General features: G+C 46.8%; 1 protein-coding gene across 1 annotated transcript in view; it reads left to right on the top strand.

The window, feature by feature from the left end:
• CABLES1 (Cdk5 and Abl enzyme substrate 1) overlaps positions 1 to 19,991 on the top strand; it is a 368,783-nt gene that overhangs the window by 280,690 nt on the left and 68,102 nt on the right. The window contains exon 7 of the mRNA XM_085605768.1: positions 9,350 to 9,453. Coding sequence (XP_085461894.1) covers positions 9,350 to 9,453 — 104 coding nt within the window. The remainder of the gene's footprint in view (positions 1 to 9,349; positions 9,454 to 19,991) is intronic.

Below are 19,991 nucleotides of genomic sequence, written 5' to 3'. Positions count from 1 at the left end.
TACCACCCAAAGACAAGCCCATCGAATACAAAAGAGCTTCCCTTTATACCAAATCTCTCCAACCATTCTTTGCTCGGTTTAAGTCGGACTTTATAGATTGATTATAAGCATCCATACATCTTTAGTCACTGTAACCCCCATAACCACACTGTGTGCCCATACTGTAATTATAATAATAAATTCCTCTTTATAAAGCGCGAACATATCATCCCCTTAAGGGTTTCAAGGCGCTGGGGGCCATTGGGAGATTAAGTGAGCGATTGTCCAGAGTCACTTGGTGCTGAGCTGAGCTGCCGCCAGCGCCGGGGATCAAATTGTGAGCCCCACGCTCCGGAGTCAGACACTCTGGCCGCTGCACCACACCTCTCACTGTTGGGCGACTTGTGTGAATTTGTGTGTTTAGAAAAAATTCTCACTCTGGCCTGATGAACAGAAACTCAACACAACATTAGTCAAGAAGTTAGAAATTAAAAATATACATATATATATATATATGTGTGTGTGTATATATAATCTGAAAGAGACACGTTAGTGATAGATTCCTTACCTTAGAATATCCCCAGGCATCAGACTGGATCCGGAAAGTTTTCGTCAGCAGTACCCTAGTGCGTCGGTAGGCGTTGTCGTGCAGCTCCGCGTACGCGGCTGGCGTCGTATTCTCCGAGATTACGTCATCGGAGCTACTTAGACGTCCCACTCGCGCTGACGCCAGTTCTTTCTTTTTCTGCGCCAGCAAGCGCAGATTCGAGAGAGAGCGTACTCCTAGTTAATATTTTAACTATTTCTGAAACTTGTTTCTCTTGCTTTGTTGAGTACTCGACTTCTGGTGCAGTAGAGATGCCCGGGTTTAAGTCCTGTTGGGACTGCCATCGGAACATGTCAGTGGCGGACCCGCATAACGCGTGTCTCTTCTGCTTGGGGCAATCCCATGACCCCGAGACGTGCCCCGATTGTCGGGCCATGGCGCCGAATGCTTTGCGGGAGCGTTCCCGAAAGTTGATGGAGGCCCGGCAATCATTTCCACGACGCTCGAGGTCCCGCTCCCGTGGGAGGTCGAGTGACAGGTTGTGGGGCCGACACCACCATTCGTCGGAATCGGGGACAGGTAAGTCAAAGCGCCATAAGATGTCGAAGAAGCGGCGTCGCTCTTCGTCTACCCTTCACCGGTCGCGGGACACGGTGCAGGGGGCAGGTGGTCACTGCCCCGCGGCTCTGGTGGAGCCTCCATTGTTGCCTGCGGCCTACCCGCCTTTCCCGGGGCCGTACGCGACTTCAAAAGAAATACAGGTATTCCCGTCGGCCATGGGCCGTTTATTTGCCCCATCAGGACCCTCTGGCTTGCCTTCGGGCCCCATGGAACCGTATGGTGGTTCTACCCCCATGCCGCCACCTTTGGCCCCGGGTACGTCGGCACCATTGGCTCCGGCGCCGGGTCCGACACCGCCTCAGGCGTCGGGGCCGATGCCGTACACAATGCCGTTGCCTACGGGGCCAGACTACGTCGAGCCTGGATTGGTCTATTATCCTCCGATTCCTATTCCAGGTGGGGAGTTTATTCCCTTTCCCCGGGCCCCTCGTCCTTACCAGCCTCTTAAACAGCCGTTGGACGAAGGGGAGTACTGGGGGGAAGGTCTGAGGACCCTCTCGCAGCTCACTGTGAGGATGAACCAGAGTGGGAGGGTGATATGGAAGGTCCAGGGGATCTGGATTTCTCTCTGCACCCTGGTACACTGTCCCCTTCTTCCGTAGCTATGGAGGAGGTAGGGACTTTTTCTGTGGTGTTGCCTATCCGGACCAATCTCATGACTGAAGTGCTGCAGCCGGCGACCTCCTCGGCGGAGCCGCTACTGCCCTTTAATGACGAGCTTACAGACATTCTGTTAAGCACCTGGACCCAGCCTAACACAGGGGTTCCCGTGGATAGGGGTGTGGCACGACGCCATCGCCGGGCCCCGGGTGACCCGCCTTTTCTCACGCAACACCCAACGCCTGAGAGTCTGGTTGTCCAGGCCTCTCCGAGCGCATTCCCTTCCGCACCTCCGGACAAAGAATCTAAAAAACCTGAGCAGTTTGGGGAAAAGATTTTCACCTCTGCCAGTTCCGGGTTGCGTGCGGTGAATACTGCATGCCTGTTGGGCCGCTATTCCCACTCTGTGTGGGACACTGTAGCACAGGTGCTGCCTCAGTGTCCAGTGGAAGCTAGAGCAGTGCTCTCCCAAGCCATTACCGAGGGGAGAAATGCTGCAAAATTCACTATCTGTTGTGGCCTTGACACAGCCGACTCCCTCGGCAGAGCAATTTCCACAACAGTGGCGCTACGCCGTTATGCCTGGCTCAGGACAACCGGCTTCTCCGGGGATGTCCAGAACACTTTGTTGGACATTCCCTTTGATGGCACACGCCTCTTTGTTGACAAAGCGGATAACGCTTTAAAGACTCCCAGGCTACGGCCCAGTCCCTGGGTCTTGCCACCACGCGCGCTCCCTTGGGGCCTGTCTTTTGCTCCTTTCGAGGTAAGGGACGAGGCTCCCAAATGCATTCCTTTCAGAGCCGCCGGCCTGCGCAGCCACAGTCTCAGCGCAGCCTCGATCGGGGGACCTGTCGAAGTAGGGCACGGGGCCAGCGGACGGGTCAGTCCACCACCGCCCCTGCTACCACTGCCTCAAAACCTTCCTAGTCTGGTGGCCTTCACCTCCCCCACTGGCGCACGTCACTTCGGACAGGTGGGTTCTGCAGATAGTCCGAAGTGGCTACTCCTTCCCTTTCGAGACTACCCCTCCAGCCATGCCGCCTCAGTACCACCGCATGTCGGGGGATCACTTGGCGCTTCTCCAGCAGGAAGTTGCGTCCCTCTTGGCCAAGGGGGCCATCGAGCACGTTCTGACGCCAGAAGTATGTCGTGGTTGTTACTCTGACTACTTCCTGGTTCCAAAGATGGACAAGGGCCTGTATCCTATCTTAGACCTCTGGAACATCAATCGCTTCCTCCAGAAGGAGAAGTTCAGATGCTTACGCTTGCTCAGGTCTTGTCTGCCCTTGACCTGCAAGACTGGATGGTAGCGTAGGACTTGCAGGATGCTTATTCTCATAACCCCATCCTGCTGGCCCACCGGCGTTACCTGCGGTTCACGGTAGGCCATGAGCACTTTCAGTTCACCGTGCTCCCTTTCGACCTTACCAGCGCCTCTCGGGTGTTCACAAAAGTGATGGCGGTGGTCGCAGCTCATCTGCGCAGATCAGGGGTCTCAGGGGTCTCAGTCTTCCCCTATCTGGATGACTGGCTGTTGAAGGCCGGCTCGCCCCAGGCAGACGTCCCCCACCTCCAGACTACGGCCGACCTCCTGCATTCGCTGGGGTTCTCCATCAAAGTGCCGAAGTCGCATCTGATTCCCTCTCAGAAGCTCCTCTTCATCGGAGCGGTTCTGGATACGGCGCAATTTCGGGTTTATCCTACCGAACAGCGAGTCCAGGCCATTCGGGCTATGATTCCGATCTTTCAGCCCTGATCCTGGGTTTCAGTCAGGAAGACCCTGAGGCTGCTGGGCCTCATGGCCTCCTGCATCCTGCTGATCAACCATGCCAGATGGCATATGCGGGCTCTGCAGTGAGACCTGAAGTTCCAGTGGACGCAGCATCAGGGAAACCTGTCCGACTACGTCCAGATCTCGGAGGGCACGGCACAAGACTTGCAGTGGTGGCTCACTGACCAGCGTTGGGTCAGCAGCAGATCCCACTCCTTTCCCCAACCGGAACACACAGTGGTGACGGATGCGTCCCTCCTGGGATGCGGTGGCCAAATGGGAGAGGCGGAGATCAGAGGCCTCTGGTCTCCGGCAGAGTCCAAGCTCTATATCAATCTTTTGGAGCTCAGGGAGATCCTACTTGCACTGAAAGCATTCCTTCCCTCTATCAAGGGGCGGGTAGTGCAGGTGTTCACAAACAACACCACCGCCATGTGGTATTGCAACAAACAAGGCGGGGTGGGGTTCCTGGACGGTTCAACATCTGGCAGGTTCTTTGAACGCCAGGGCGGACGAACTCAGCCGCCGGTGCCTGATGGATCACAAATGGCGTCTTCACTCGTAAGTAGCATAAGATCTCTTTCAGCAGTGGGGAGAACCTTGGTTAGATCTATTCGCCACCAAAGAGAATGCGTAATATCAGCAGTTCTGATCGTTGGAGTTTCCAAGGCGGCACTTGCTCTGAGATGCTTTTCGTCGCGAGTGGAGTTGCGGTCTGTTGTACGCCTTTCCGCCTTGAAGAAGATCAGCTGCGACCAGGCCCAAATAATTCTTGTGACACCGCACTGGGCTCGAAGAGTTTGGTATCCCGAGCTACTCAGTATGAGCGTGGATCCCCCGATCTGACTGCCTCTTTGGGAGGATCTTCTGTCGCAGCAACAGGGGACAGTCCTCCACCCAAACCTGTCCAGCCTCCACCTCCTTGCGTGGAGATTGAGCGGCGACAGTTGATTCCATTTGACTTGCCTCCTGAGGTCTGTAATGTGATTCTGGCAGCCAGGCGTCCCTCAACTAAATCTGTGTACGCCGGTCGGTGGAACAAGTTTGTGGCATGGTGCACAGCGAAAGCTGTAGATCCCCTTTCTGCCCCTCTTTCTGAGGTCCTATTGCTCCTTCTCTCTTTGGCCCAGCAGGGCTCTGCTCTGGGCACTATCAAGGGCTACCTTTCTGCTCTTTCTGCCTTTCTCCGGCTGCCTGGTCAGCCCTCTCTTTTCAAGTCCCCTGTTGTTAATAGATTTCTCATAGGCATTACTCACCTTTTCCCTCCTATTCCTTTTGTGATGCCTCAGTGGGACTTGAACCTGGTTCTCACATACTTTATGTGCGCTCCCTTTGAGCCTCTTCATAACTGTCCTTTGCGGTTATTAACTTTGAAAACTGTCTTCTTGGTGGCCATCACCTTCGCTAGGCGTGTGAGTGAGCTCCAGGCTCTTTCATGTAAACCTCCTTTCCTGGCGATTCATCCGGACATGGTTATGCTTCGACCACGTCCCTCCTTTCTGCCGAAAGTAGTCACTGCCTTTCATCTTGGGCAAACTGTCACTCTGCCCACTTTCTTTCCGCCTCCGCACCTTTCAAGAGAGGAAGAGGGGCTCCATCGTCTGGACCCAGAACATGCACTTTCATTCTATCTCAACCCCACACAACAGTTCCGGGTGGATGACCAGCTCTTTGTTGGCCACGTGGCCGCCAAGAAAGGCCGAGCTGTGCACAAGCGGACTATCTCCCGATGGGTTGTCTTGTGCATTAAAGCCTGTTACTCTCTGGCTAAAAAGGAACCTCCGGTAGGGCTGCGCGCCCATTCTACCAGGGCCACAGCAGCTACTACAGCATTAGGACGCGGTATCCCCCTGCAAGATATCTGTCAGGCAGCCACGTGGGCCTCGCTGCATACTTTCACTAAGCACTATTGCCTTGACAGTCCAGTCCGGAGAGACGGCTTCTTTGGCCGGTCGGTTCTCCATGACTTTCTGGTGTGATTTCACTTCGCAGACCCTCCACCGGGGTTGGTATTGCTTGGGTATGTATTCTAAGGTAAGGAATCTATCACTAACGTGTCTCTTTCAGATGCACAAGTTACTTACTCGTGTAACGATATATCTGTAAGAGACATTAGTTAGTGATCGATTTCTTATCCCCCGCCCATCCTCCCCGTTCTGCGAACTATTCTCTAGGGTTCAGGTCATCCCTTTCAGGGCCCTAGTTCTATTGCACCAGTAGTCGGTTTCTGGCATGGCTCTGCGTTCCTGGCGCGGAAAGTCGTGTACAGAACTGACGTCAGCGCACGTGGGCGTGTCTAAGTAGCTCCGATGACGTCATCTCGGCGAATACGACGCCAGCGACGCACGTGGAACCGCACGATGACGCCTACCGACGCGCAGGGGTACTGCTGACGAAAACTTTCCGGATCCAGTCTGACGCCTGGGGATATTCTAAGGTAAGGAATCTATCACTAGCTAATGTCTCTTACAGAAATATCGTTACACAAGTAAGTAACTTGTGCATTACATACAAATGCATTGGAAAAAAACAGTAATAGTTTGTCAACATCCTAGTGTTGTTTCTGTGATAGCAGTCTTAAATGAGTATCATCATCCTACACCACATTACTGGTCAGAATCAGATCTCCTTCACTTAATAAAGAAACGTACTGGAGTTATGCACGTTCTAATAACGTAAGCATTTAACAATTTAGCGCGAACATGCAACACTGATGCACAAATACAAAACACATGGATCAAGGTTTCTTTAGATGACTTGCAGAGCCTGCAGTTTGGCAATGAAAAGCCCACTTTGGGCCAGTGGCTTCTAATTTCCCATATGGTGAACAGTAAAAAAAATATATATATATTAGGAAAGCTTGCCGTGTGTTTTTGGTATTTTAGTTATAAAAAAGTAAAAGCACATGAACCATTTAGCTACTTTGCAGCCTTTAGTCTTTCACGCCGGTCTAAGTCAGTAGTTTAAGGAAACATTATCACCATTTGCTATTTCCATGAACTGAGCGGTGTTACACCAGGCAGCATCCAGGTTTAAGTTCCTTTTAGAGTCTGTAAATATATAATGACCAGGGTGATTGCACACTCCAGTCATAACCTATTGTAACCCATAATTCGGCGTTGAAAGTGCTAGCTGGGGCATGCTTTAATGTAAACTTTGCAACCAAAAATGCCTCAGAACATTGATGAAATGTTGCAGATGGTGAATTCTAGCCTGAGTTGAGTTTGTGAGGTGGACTGTGAAAGACAGAAGATGGCTCGTACAGTGGTTGACTGGACTTCCTTCAGAAAGTGTGTTAATTAGGCCAGAAAGGGTGAATGGCTGTATTAAAGAGAAGGTATAAGCTTTGTTGAAACTACTTTTAAGATAGGTGGGATTTAAGGGAGGGATTCAAAAGGACACTTGAAGCTGTAAATAAGACAATTCAATTTTATTTGAAGACAATTGTGTAGGAGTTTATGCCCCCCTTTTCTTAAGCCATTATCCCAGGTAATTGTATCCGCCTTCTGGTCAGTCGCAAAGTCACCTATATACCTGTAGCATTTTCCTAAGGGGCTATGCACATATACTTGGAGGCAATTGATGAAAGTGTATTGCCATTTCTTTATTTTGTTTTTAAATACATTTTTTATTGGTTTTTGCAAGTACAAAGAGCCTATCGCGCCAAGACACCCGTAGGCATCACCCTGTATCTCGTGAAAATTCATATTATCAGATCTCAAGTTAATGAGACTCCAGACCCTAATAATCCCACCATTTCCCCAACTCAGTTTGTGTTTGCGGGGGCAGCCCCTCACCTTGTACATGGGTTCTTACAGTTTCACACTCCAGCCCATACCTTCTCGCCACTCAGCCAGCGTGGGCGTGCCAGCAGACTTCCATTTCCGGGCTGGGTCTCTTTTGGCTAGCACTGTGGCCATACCTATGAAGTATCTTCTCTCTGATGTTCCCCAGGTCGTCCACTATTGCCCAAGACAGCGTGTTTGGGATTGTCATTTGGTGGGTCCAGGCCTCATTTTAATTAAGATCCATTTCAGCCTGTACTCTTTCTAAATACTTATTTAATCTAATGTCAAGCAGAAAGCTCAAATTGAAACATGATTCACTATCGGAAGACTCCCATCATAATGTTAATAGAATGAGGTCTATGCTCAAATCTCATTGGGTCTCGTGCTTTAATAAAGCAGCTGAGCTCAGCCTTGATGCTGTATGGACACCAAATTTGTGGGCCTGTGTGTAGGAAGCATGCACTCCTGGTGCCCATGCTGTACCTGCTGTGATGGAGAGGAGCTTACACTGCTATTGCCTGTGGGTTACCTTTCCTGTGTGTGGAAGCAATTCAGTGCTTAATTTGAGCCAGTGGTTTCCGGTGCTCAGCACCGGCACTTAATCATCGACACCAGTGCTTTTCCTGAGCACCAGTTAAGTATTTATGGTAGGCACAGGGAGATTAAGTGATTTGCCCAAAATACAGGATGTTGAGGCGACACAGAGACTTGAACTTGGTTCCCCAGCACCGAAGTCGGCAGCTCTAGCCGTTATGCCACATTCCTCTCCCCACTTTCATGGTTAGTAGTTGGTTGTGTTTTAGGTGGCGCTAATAGGAGAAATGGGCTGGCGCAAGCTGCCTCCTGACGAGAGCCCCGCACTTATGTTTTTACATATTAACCGCTGGAGGAATTGCTGCTCTTTCCCACCGTGTACCTTTTGGGGAGGGAGAGAGGGAAACTTACACTGCTACTGCCTGTGGTGTATGTGTGTTGGGAGCCCGGAGGCGACGGGGGTAGAAATCATGTCCTGCCCTTACCCAGGCTGTGCCTGTTTTTTTGTTGTTGTTTTATTTGCATCCGAGAAGCTTGCACTGCTAGTACTGACTGTACTAAAAGTGATCTGTGTGTGTGAGAAAATCTTGCACTGCTGATGCTCCTGTGAAAGCAGGTGTGTTAATAACCTTTTTTGAATTTCAAAAACCAAAATGAGTGGCTTTATCAATGCTAGTTATGTTTATGGTTTTGTCGAAGGGTGTAAGGTTAAGGAAACTCCATGCTTTGAATCCAGTCCACCCCCTCTTCAGTTATAGTGACATACACGTTTGTTTGTTTTGATGACGTAGGATGCAAATTGCATTTAAATGTACATTGTATATATCAGCAGTTCTTATCATGGGGTCCGCAACTGTTTGGAAAATTAAATATTATCAGTATTAATAATGTGTAAATATTTTTTTTTTAAATCTGGATATAAAATTCGAATATTCGGTTTTCAGTTTACAAGAAAATTGCTATTGCAGGTTAAACCTTAGGTTGGTATTCCTAGCTTGATTTGGGGTAGCAGCTCCAGTACAGCAAACAAAATCTAGTATGGACAAATTGGTGACCTTAATTAAAGCACTGGTATGCACCAACAAACAGCGTACGTTAGGAGCAAGACTTAGTGATAGGTAGAGTCTAGCATATCGCTTTGTCTTTTAGACATAAAATCACATTTTGAAAAGCTCCAACCTTCCCATTGAAATTTTAATGTTTTTATATTTTTGTGAATTAACTAAAATATTTGATCATTGATGTATTTGCAGTATGCTTGTTTATATATTTTTGTGTGTTGTTTAGAGGTTCAAATCATAAAAATTGCTTGGACTGTGGTCTCCAGCTTCCAGCAGTGATTCAGAGAGGGTTCACAGAAGTCAAAAGGTTTAGAGCAGATATACCATGATATACCTAACCCACAATTTGTATGCCATAGTTTGTAATGTGATTTCTTATGTGTCAGACAATTCATTTCGTAATTACAAGAAAAATCAATAATCTCCTTTGTTCTAAACCCTCTAGGTAGTGACCTAGGCGAGTATATTGATTACGACCCCAATCTGTTGGATGACCCCCAGTGGCCATGTGGAAAACACAAGCGAGTTCTCACATTCAACTCATACATGGTGAGTAGCATGGACTAAACTGGTAGAGCATGTGCTTGATTTGTTTTATTGAGCACCGTTGATGACATCACTTTACATCGTTTGTGTTTTTGCGCTCATTTCTTCATGTGTCCATTCTACTGCGAGAATTCTTTGTCTGCCCCAGAATGTTTAACTTGAAGATAAGATCGAGGCCGACTCAAGCAAACTCAAAATGAGGATAATGTGTTCTTGGGCTCTGAAGCATGCAGGCAACCTTGAAGACACTCTACAGAGATGGCCAAATTTTGCCTTGTCCAACGAAATCACAGTAGATCTTTATCGATCACACCAGTTAGATCTTCAGGGAATGATGCAGTTTCAGTTCCTGGGCCATATACTGGCGGGACAAGTCCGGAAGATTACATTAACAGCTAGGCTCTAAAATATTCAGGAAATCTGTTCCATGGACTAGAGCAACCAAAACAGCTTGCAGGCGACTGCACACGAGGGTAAAGTAGGGTTCCAACCCTCTGCAAGCTCCTATTGAAATTTAGAATAAGAAAACTCAAAAAAGCAACAGTAAACTATGTATGGGGAAACATGCCCCAAAGAAAGTGAAATAAACCTGCCACTGTTATACATGTGGAAATCCTAGTCTCGCCCACCCATCACTTCAACATGGAAGCCAAACGATTCCCCCTTTCCCTCATTGAAAGCCTCACGCATGTGCAAGATATCGGAAATTATGGGCAACTTTTGAAGGTGAGCCATTTCGTTGCTGAGGTGGCAGTTAGTGTTCTTAATAATCATTAAACTAAAAATTCACAGCATATCCATGCAAGACGATTTACTGTGCCGGAGTTAAGACAGTACCTTAGTCACCATCCAACCAAGTGATCAGTACTAACCTCCCTCTCCCCAAGTATCCCCCTCTAAAAGACAGACCCTATTAAACGAGATACAGGGGGCAAGTGATCAAGGCGCTCCAGTCTCCTCCCTGGGAGAAACATGAGTTCTTGTTGAATTTGTACTGTAATATTGGATTGATTACAAGCACAGTATATTATGAATGCTCCATACTCTCGCAAAAAGTAATTTACCTATCAGAGATATGAAAAGACTTGTACACCACATCGGTGTAGTTAATAGCACTGGTTATTGTGCAAAAGAGCTGATAAAGAATTTGGAGAAAAAATAAATGCTCAATTTACAGCCTTCTAGATAGTCAGGAGTGAAGGAAGTTGTACCACCAATTTGGTAACGATTAAGGGTACCATGTATTGGTAAAAATGAGATTTTTTAAGGACCTGGGCAGGTTTTCCTTCTCTCTTGTGTACCAATTAAAACAACAGTCACTTGCACACACCGACAGTATATATTATGTATCATTGACAGTAATAAGAAACACTCTTGTTCCTCTGTTGAAACAGTCACTTCAGTTTAATCTTGTGATCCTTAGCCAACACATATTTTGTCGCACTCAATTGTTGTGCACAGCGACGTCTTCGGGGCTCTAATCTCTTTGCATGGATCCTCAGTTCCAGTTGTATTTCCGACCCGGAATGGGTTCTAGTACTCCAGTGATATTTTCACAGTATGAGGCAACAGTGATTACTGTGTCCAAGATTTAGTGTATTCTAGAATTCGTTATAAACGCGAATCCTTGTTTCATCTGCTGTGCTGCTGCCCAAAGATGGCAGATGGCAAGTGAACAACACCTTTTGCTAACCCCGCTATGCAGGAGCTATGGCCTCATACACTGCAGAGAACCCTCCGATTTGTGATTTTCCTCCAAAACAACACAGTCTGTGGCCAGGCTAGGGAAATGTATTGACACAATTCGGGCTGCCCTTCGAATAACAACAAAAGCACCAATAACAACTAGCAAGCCATAGGCCTTAACGGCAACATTGGAAGAAACAGTAAGGCACTATATTAATCTTTCTTCAGCATTGAAAGTCAACATTTTAAGAGTTTTTTTTATGTGTTTTAACATGATATATTGCCAAATCCAATTTTAGGTGTTTACATGTAATGATTTTAAGTAATTGATCATGAATAAATTACTTACTTGTGTACCATTACTGGAAGTTACATTGATACATTGGATAGTTATGAGGTGGCTAGTACTTATCTTGCCCCTGTGATCAGCACGGCTCCATATATATTTACCCTAGTTTGTGACAGGAGTTTTGGAACAACATAAACCAAGAATTGTTTGTAATTTCCTGAGAGATTAAAAAAAAAAAAAACTTGAGAAGAGGATGTGGCCTAACGGCTAGGGCAGTCGACCTCAAATCTAGGGAACCGGGTTCGAGTCTAGGCAACAGCGTTGAACATCCTGTGATTCTGGGCAAATCACTTAATCTGCCCGTGCCTAACAAAATTTAATGTGTCCTTATGTAACGCAACTGGTGCTTATGTAAAGCGCTTTGATACCTTCGGGTCAATTTCGCGCTATATAAATAACTTAACAAAACAAATCTCTTTAGTTGCTCGTTTGCCTAAAAAAAAAAACGGTATTCAGGTTTACTGTTATACCGATCATATGAGCACACATGTATGGTATGCGAAAAGTGCCACAATAGAAAGTCTTGTTTGACAAAAACTTGCAGTTGATAATTTTTCTGGGAAAAAAAAACAGCAAGACAGAGGAAGTATCTAAGTTTAACAGTATCTTTGCGCAAAGTAGAAAAATGATACAGCACTTGGCTACACAAAGGGCCTGATCCTCTGTTTTACCCATTCTGTGTCCCTGGATAAATGCTTTGATACGTAAGGCCCTACCACCGCTGTAGCAAAATGGATAATCAATAGCTTAACTTAAAAGGCTGCAAAAGAAGTAGCTGTCGCTTGCTCTTACATTGTTTTTAATACTTGACTTTTGCTTACATTCCCAACAAAAATTGGAATGGGCCTTTCAAATGCTTGCTTGGTGTTTTCACATAATTCCATCAAAGGCATCTAGATACATTTTTCCATGTTCCGTGTTTTTCCACGTTTATATACATAAAGAAGAGTTAAATATAATAACAAGCAATTGTTGTGTGGAAGCAGACACATTTTCAAAGAATTCCCAATCCGTTTTCTCCCCTTATTCGTAATCCTAGAAGTGAATTATTTCATCTTTTTTTCTACAAAATTGAACTTTTCTGGAATCCTTTCCATACTCTCCCCACCCCTACTGAGTAGTGATTGTCCCGGTGTGCGACATGGTTTCCGCGCTGTCGGAGCGTTTGGTAGCACTGGGCTCCAGGTCTGGTCTGGGGCAGCAGTCCTTCTGGCCGCCATATGGGATTACCAGGTACTACTATTGAGAACTTGACTCTCTCAAAGCAGTGAGACAGAGCAGTTTAACACTTTTTCAAGGAGGGGGCTGAGGGATAGAAACTCTGGACACAGTAAAACATCACAGTCCCCATTAATAACAAAATGGCAAGTCCTTGCTTTTTTATTCAAATGTGCTTTGAAGCACATACAGCTAAATACTATACATAAAATAACGAAAAGTAAACCAGGACTCGCTAGCTGCATCCTAGCCAGAGATGGAACATTAACTGTTATTATAAGGCTTTTGTGCCTTACACTAGATTTCCAACTAACCTTGATGTCTATAGTTACTACTAGACTGTTGGGGATTTCATGATATCTGCTAACTTGACGCACAGACTGGGTACCGTTTTTTTTTGTGAAACATTGTCTGGTTTTACTGTCTCATAAAGATGCATTTTCAAAGTGTTAAGGATCCACTTTGCTACTCTTCAAACTCTAGAATGAATGCCTTTTTTTACCAGGCATTTGTTTGTGTATTGTTTACTAATACCAAGAGTTTTCTGAGGTTTCAGTGAAACTACCAAGAAAAGAAAACTCCACAGGCTCAAAGAATCACCTGCAGCCCCACCTCCTACATGCAACAGTGCACACCCAAAACACTTCTCCTCAAAGGTGCCTAGCAGCACTTCAATCAACAATCCTGGATCCAAGCCTATCCCCACCTTTGAAAAGAGCGCAAAGTGTGGTGTCTAATACGTATCTCTGATGCAATGATGTGCCGTTCTGCCTTGGAATGTAAAGAAATCCTTCAACAACTTGTAGTCATTGGCGGCTCCTCCGCTAAGGCGGAGGAGCGTTGCGCCACTGCTATTTCAGCAGTGCAAAAAAAAAAATAATGACAGGATGTTACTATCATTTTATTTTTTTATGTGGGAGTCCAGGCGGGGCGGGGCTCTGACGCCAGAGCAGGGGAGGAGTGGTTTGCACTCCAATAAGTGCACATGACGGTTTAGCCGGCCCTCTAGGCCGACCAAACAGTCATGCACACTTGGCATGTTTCACATTGGGCTTGGTTGCACAGCTCCGTGAAGAACATGCCCAGGCAGTGCCTGAGCGACCAAACAGGATGCTCAGACCAATCACGACGCTGCTCCTGCAGCGGCGTGATTGGCTGGGAGAGTCCGGAAGCCTGGGTGCTTCCAGCAGACCTTCGTTCCAGGACGGACAGACGTGAGGCGGTGCGGCAGAGAAGGTATGTTTATTTATTTATTTTTTCATCCATCCCCCTCGCCCCGCCCGACCACCCCCGCTCTGAGGCAGCTGCCACTGCTGATAGGCAAGAGGGTCCATATTTATGATCAGAGCTGATCGATCAGTTCTTCTGCACCATTCAGGTTCTGGGCGCTCCTCCAATTACAGAAGGGCATTGACATTGCATGATGACACATGCCCGGCCATAGACAGCTGGGGCCTTTTCTGGGCTGATTCTTTCTGGCCCAGGTATGGTGAGTGTTTACTCTCTGACAACAGGACACATCGCAGAGAGCTGTGAACCAAACCTGGGGATGGGGAGGAGCTGGGACACTCTGGCAGAGTCAATGAAAGCCTGACACCCCCACCCCAAAAGAGCAGGAGTAGGAGCTAATGATAGCTAAACAGCTGGCTTCTATGTCAGGAGATACCGGGCAGCCTTGCACAACGTCCTCAAGGATGCCAGACGGATATGGAGCCAAAATTGACTGCACTGTGTTCTCCATCAGACACGCACAGTACTTACACTCATCCGGCACATACACAGATATGTTCTTACACCTCCTATAAATGTCCCACACATACGGAAGCAGATGATTGCGGTTAAGGGAGACTACCAGAACCTTTTACGTGGGGGGAGGCATCTTAGAATGTTTTTTCTTCATGAGGTAGAAGCATTCCAAGCTGCTTACTTGAATGTCACGATGCAACTTTGAATAGTTTTTCCAATAAAAAATAAAGCATTCCAATATGGCCAGCGATACGTGCACTTGCGCTGTGACGCACAGGTGGCCATTTTGCGATATTGTTTTAAACTTTAATTTACAGTTCGTAAAACGGCATATTAAATAATAAGCATGCACGCAGAGACAAAGACACGAGCGGCCTGGTATTGTGCAGCTGCAGGCCTTATGCAAAGAAATCTAATTTAAAATAAACGAATAAATAATGCACGCTCTGTAGGGGGGTGTTGGAGCAAGGGGTGAGTGTGTGTGGGGGGGTGAGAAGCCTGTAGATACAGTGTGGGGGTGGAGATGTCAGAGGGAACGACCATATGGCGTCAGAGCAAGGAAGGACATGTGCCCTCATGAGGTGCTGAAAAACTACTGAAAACGCAGTTCCCAAATGTAATGAAAAAGTAGTTCTCTGATGTAATCAGTTGAAGAATTCAACTCTTTCACTCAAACTCGGTACAGAAGAACTTCTCCAGAGGTGGCGTACACAATAAAAATGGGGAGTAAAGACATCGAAAAAGAAGCTGGAACTCCCGACAAGAAAGTCGCCATGAACACTGTTGTATTGTAGACAGTTGGTCTGAACCGGTCCGTAAGCCAGACCTACAAAGGCCCATCCCTCGCTATAGACCACACTGCATTCCCACAGTTCCTGTTTACAGAAGTCAGTAGCCTCTTCTAAAAGAGGGCTGCACGTTTGGTCCCCTCTCGCCTAACACCCCACCGACTACTTCATCCCCCACCCTTGGAGCGCAGCTATGGGGTCACGAAGAAGGACCCTTAATCAGCTTACTCTAAGGAGTAAAAACCTACAAAAGAACAGTTGGCCAGTGCCATGTGAGGGACTTTCCGTCCCAATGACTCTTCCCGCCCAATAGAGAATATTAATAGAGACCCCAAGAGGAATTGTGTACCCCAAAGAATGGGAGGGTGCGGGGGTTCGGGTCCAACTTAGGTCCATGTGGGCCAGTTCCAATGCACACTTTCAGGATAGACACTGAATATGTAATACTGTCCACTATTCCTTAAGTTAATTCGCTGGAAATCTGACATTCAGCCTCCCATCCGAACTTATGTTCGACACCCTTGTCTTGTCCTATCCCCCGCTCTTCAGTGTGTCTTGTTTGCATGTTTATCACCAGTGTACTTTAAACGCCTCCGAAATAGACTTTTAAATATTACAAGTTCAAAGTCTAGTTTATGCCCTCTCCTCTTTCTGGAATATATAGTCCCTTTTTTCAAGCTTCTGATCCAGGTATTTAATGTGGCGCTCCAACAGTCTAAGCATTCAGTACTCAAGTGTTGTCCAGATCAGATAGCTCGTCATTAGAAGAGTTAATTCACGATTTCAGAATGGTAATGTGAAGTCGCGGCCCTAATCTTCAGGCGGCCTTCCCTTACGGGCACATCCCAGACGCGTTCTCTCTCTGTTGCTGATACACAAGCATCAGTCCAGTACCTTTGCATCTCTTTAAAGTAACGGATTGCAATGTGATTTCGAGGGTTCGTTGAGAAGTGCAGTTCGCGTCGACCCAGTCAGTCTTTGTTACATTTAATGGTAAAATTGTTTGCACGGGTCGCAGTTTGACCCAGGTGAAATGTTTATTAAGTAAGCACAATTTTGCATAAATCCGATTGTGCAGATTTTGTTTACTCCCACTTGCTTATTCACATCATTTTTGCCCGTGGGACACTGGTTCGAGCAGAAAACTTATTTCGGCAGCTATGAAAATGGACACGTGCAGCAGAAGCATGTGCTTCCCGAGAAAAGTTCCCTGTGTTACTTTTGAACCTGTGAGGAAAATCCATTGTGCATGTATTTCAAGTGGCATTTGTACGATTGTGTAAATAAACTCTATCTGTTTCGTATTGGATAAGAATCAGCACATTTTCCTGAGCCTCGACCATTTCCATCTTTCCTAATGTGTTTGTAGGTCGCAGCGTACGCTGTCTAGTTTGCTGAAGACATTTTGGGGAGATTCAGAAAGTTGAGCTAGGAATGCTTTCTGGCTGTTGCTTACTATTGACTTTCTGGCTTTCTATTTGCTGGGTTTATTTGCTTTAGGCTGTCCAGTTGGAGTTTGTCCCTCCCATTGCCCAAACCTTGTTTACTTTAATCTTCCTCAAACTTTCTTCTTGTGAACATGCTGTTAAATCTTGCTTTTATCTTGTCATGTTTGTTGGGCATTCAAAGGCAGAGGTCAGGTGTCAAGCTGCGTCTTCCAAGGGAGCCTGGTGTTTACCTTCTTTCACTGACTTCATTGTGGTAGAATGGAGTGGAGTAGGGTAGAATGGAATGGAGTGGAGTAGGGTAGAATGGAGTGGGGTAGATTGTAGCCTACAGACTGTCCTCTCACATGGGTACTCAGCAGGATGGATTGTCTCATAAATTCTCTCACTTCATTCTACCCTAACCTACTCTACTCCATTCTACCCTACTCCACTCCAATCTACCCTACTCCACTCCAACGTGCCACAATTCACTCCATTATACACCACTCCACTTCACTACAGTCCACCAAAATCCACCCCACCCCCCTCCAATCTACCCCATTCCACTCCAACCAATCTACCCCACTCTATTCCACCCATTTTACCTCACTCCACTCTACTCCATTACATACTTCCCCACTCCACTCAATGTAACCCATTCCACTCCAATCTACCCCATGTCACTCTACCCCACTCCAATCTACTCCTCTCCACTCACCCACACTCCAATCTACCACAACCCAGGCTACTCCACTCCGTTCTACCCCTCTCCAGTATACCCCAAAGTCTCCCACTCCAATCTATCCCATTCCAATCTACCCCAGTCTACCCAACTTCATTCCAATCTACCCTACTCTAATCCACCCAATTTGCTTGACTCAAGTGTACTCCACTCCACCCTAATCTACCCCTCCACTCTCTACTCAAATCTAACCCACCCGCTACAATCTACCACAATCTGCCCCACTCCATTCCAGCTCTTTCTACCGACTTCACTCTAATCTACCCTACTCCAATCCACTGTACTCCACTCCAGTCTATCCAACTCCACTCCAATTCAATCTACCCCGCTCCAATGTACCACAATCTGCCCACTCCCCTCCTTTACTTTCTACCAACTCTACTCCAATCTACCCTACTCCATTCTCCAGTCTGTCCAACTCCACTCCAATCCACTCTACCCCACTCCAATCTACCCCAGTCTACCCCACTCCACTACATCCCTATCTACCCCACTCCACCGACTCTAATCCACTCTACACCACTCTCCACTCCACTCCAATCAATCTAACTCCACTCTAATCTACAACAATCTACCCCACTCCACTCCATCCCTATCTACCCCCTCTAATCTACCCTACTCCAATCCCCCCAATCTGTCCCACTTCACTCCACTCCCATCTACCCCACTCCACTGTAGTCCACTCCTCTCTACCCCAATCTACCATGCTTCACTCTACCACAATCTTTCCCACTCCACTTCACTTCACTCCAATCTATCCCACTCCAATGTACCACACTGCACTCCAATCTAACTCACTCCATCCCAAGCCACAGCACTCCAGTCTATCCCAATCTACTCCGCTCAAATCTATTCCACCCCACTCTATCCCACCCCATCTACCCCACCCCACTCCACTCCAATCTACTTTACTCCACTCTACCACACTTCAAAGCACTCCACTCCAATCTACCCCAATCTAACCCACTCATTTCCAAGCTACCCTACTCTAACCCACCCAGTCTCCACTACTCCAAGTACCCCCATCCACTCCAATCTGCCCCACTCCTCTCTACCCCACCTCACCCGCTCCAGTCTAGCCCATTCCACCCCACTCTTCCCCTGTCTACCCGATCCACTCCAATATGCCTCAATATAATTCACTCCAATCTATCCCATTCCTATCTACCATACTCATATCTACTCCAATCCACCAAATCTACCCCACTGAAATATACCCCACCCCATTCAAATCCACCCCACTCTACCCCATTCCACTACAGTCTACTCCACTGCAATCTGTCCCCACTCCACTACAGTCTACCCCACTCAACCCGTCTGCCCCAATCCAATCTACCCCACTCAAATCTACCCCAATCTGCCCCCTCCACTCTACTCTAAACCAACCTACACATAACCCTCTCCACGCTACTACAAGCAACCCTATTCCACTCTACCCCACTCCAATCCACCACACACCACTAACGTTTAGCCATGCTGAAAAGCAGCCACACTAGTGTACAACCTGGCTGAAACACATTGCCAAAGCCAATAGCTCTTGCTTAGGCGAGATCTATTGGCTTTGCCAATGCTTGTTTAATATTGTTGCTGCACTAGGCATTCTACACTATTTTAGCCTACATTGGTAGGATCAAGTGCGCTACCCCTATTAGACTAATAGAGCTTCAAGATTCTCCGCCTCCCCCACCAACGCATGGGTCCAAGCTGGGCGGCTTCAGCCCCCGCACATAATATTTTAGAGGGTGTGTGCTGGACTGCGCTGGAGATGGGGCCTCAATGACGGCCTCTTACTAAGGGTTGCGTAGGTCATCAGTGATTGGAGAAAAAAAAAGTGTGCATCAAAGTAATCGGTGGGAAGTGCATTATTTTATGTAAAGAAAGCTCAGTTGGTTAATCCCATCACTGCAGATATCTGTGTATGTATCCAGCCAGTTGCAGAACTGAATCCTGTAGGTGCATCCGAGAATAGTGATGTATATTTATAGGGCAGCCAGATCCCAGCCTGCGATGAAAAGCACTGTGAATATCCAAGTCATTATTTTAAAATTGTATTACATTAAGTATAAGAAAGACTGCTGCAAAATATGAAAAGAGGTTTAGTGTTTAATCTAATACAAGTGCTTTAAATTAAAAAATGCATCTTTTTCGTAATATGCAGTCAGGCTGTACTTAATGCACACATTTTTATTTTCCATTTGAAGAACGCAATTGAACTCTCAGGTGATAACACCGTTACATTACCTTTCTAAAAAGAATACATCTTTATCACCAGGAAGGCTTGAATGGCTCCATCAATTAAAGACAGATAATGGCTTCCAAGCAGCCTTTAGATTTGCTTATTAACCAATTGCACACATAGATTTTTTTTTTTTGAGGTAGCAGGCACCCTGAAGAGAATGCTTGTTTCTTCTTTTGCTGTCAGTCTCTACCTTGGCATCAGAGAACAGGAGACCCCCTTCTTGTTGAAGATTGGCGTTATCCGTTTAAAGAAACAACTTCATTACCACTAGATCCTGCACACTTCGACCAATGAGGTCAACCAAAAGCCATTTACAGCTCGAGGAAGTTTTATTGTTTTTTCATTA

This window comes from Triturus cristatus, chromosome 5_1 (assembly GCF_964204655.1).
Source record: "Triturus cristatus chromosome 5_1, aTriCri1.1, whole genome shotgun sequence".
Taxonomy (NCBI): Eukaryota; Metazoa; Chordata; class Amphibia; order Caudata; family Salamandridae; genus Triturus; species Triturus cristatus.
Note: the sequence above shows the minus strand (reverse complement) of the source record. Positions and strands in the feature narration are given on the sequence as shown.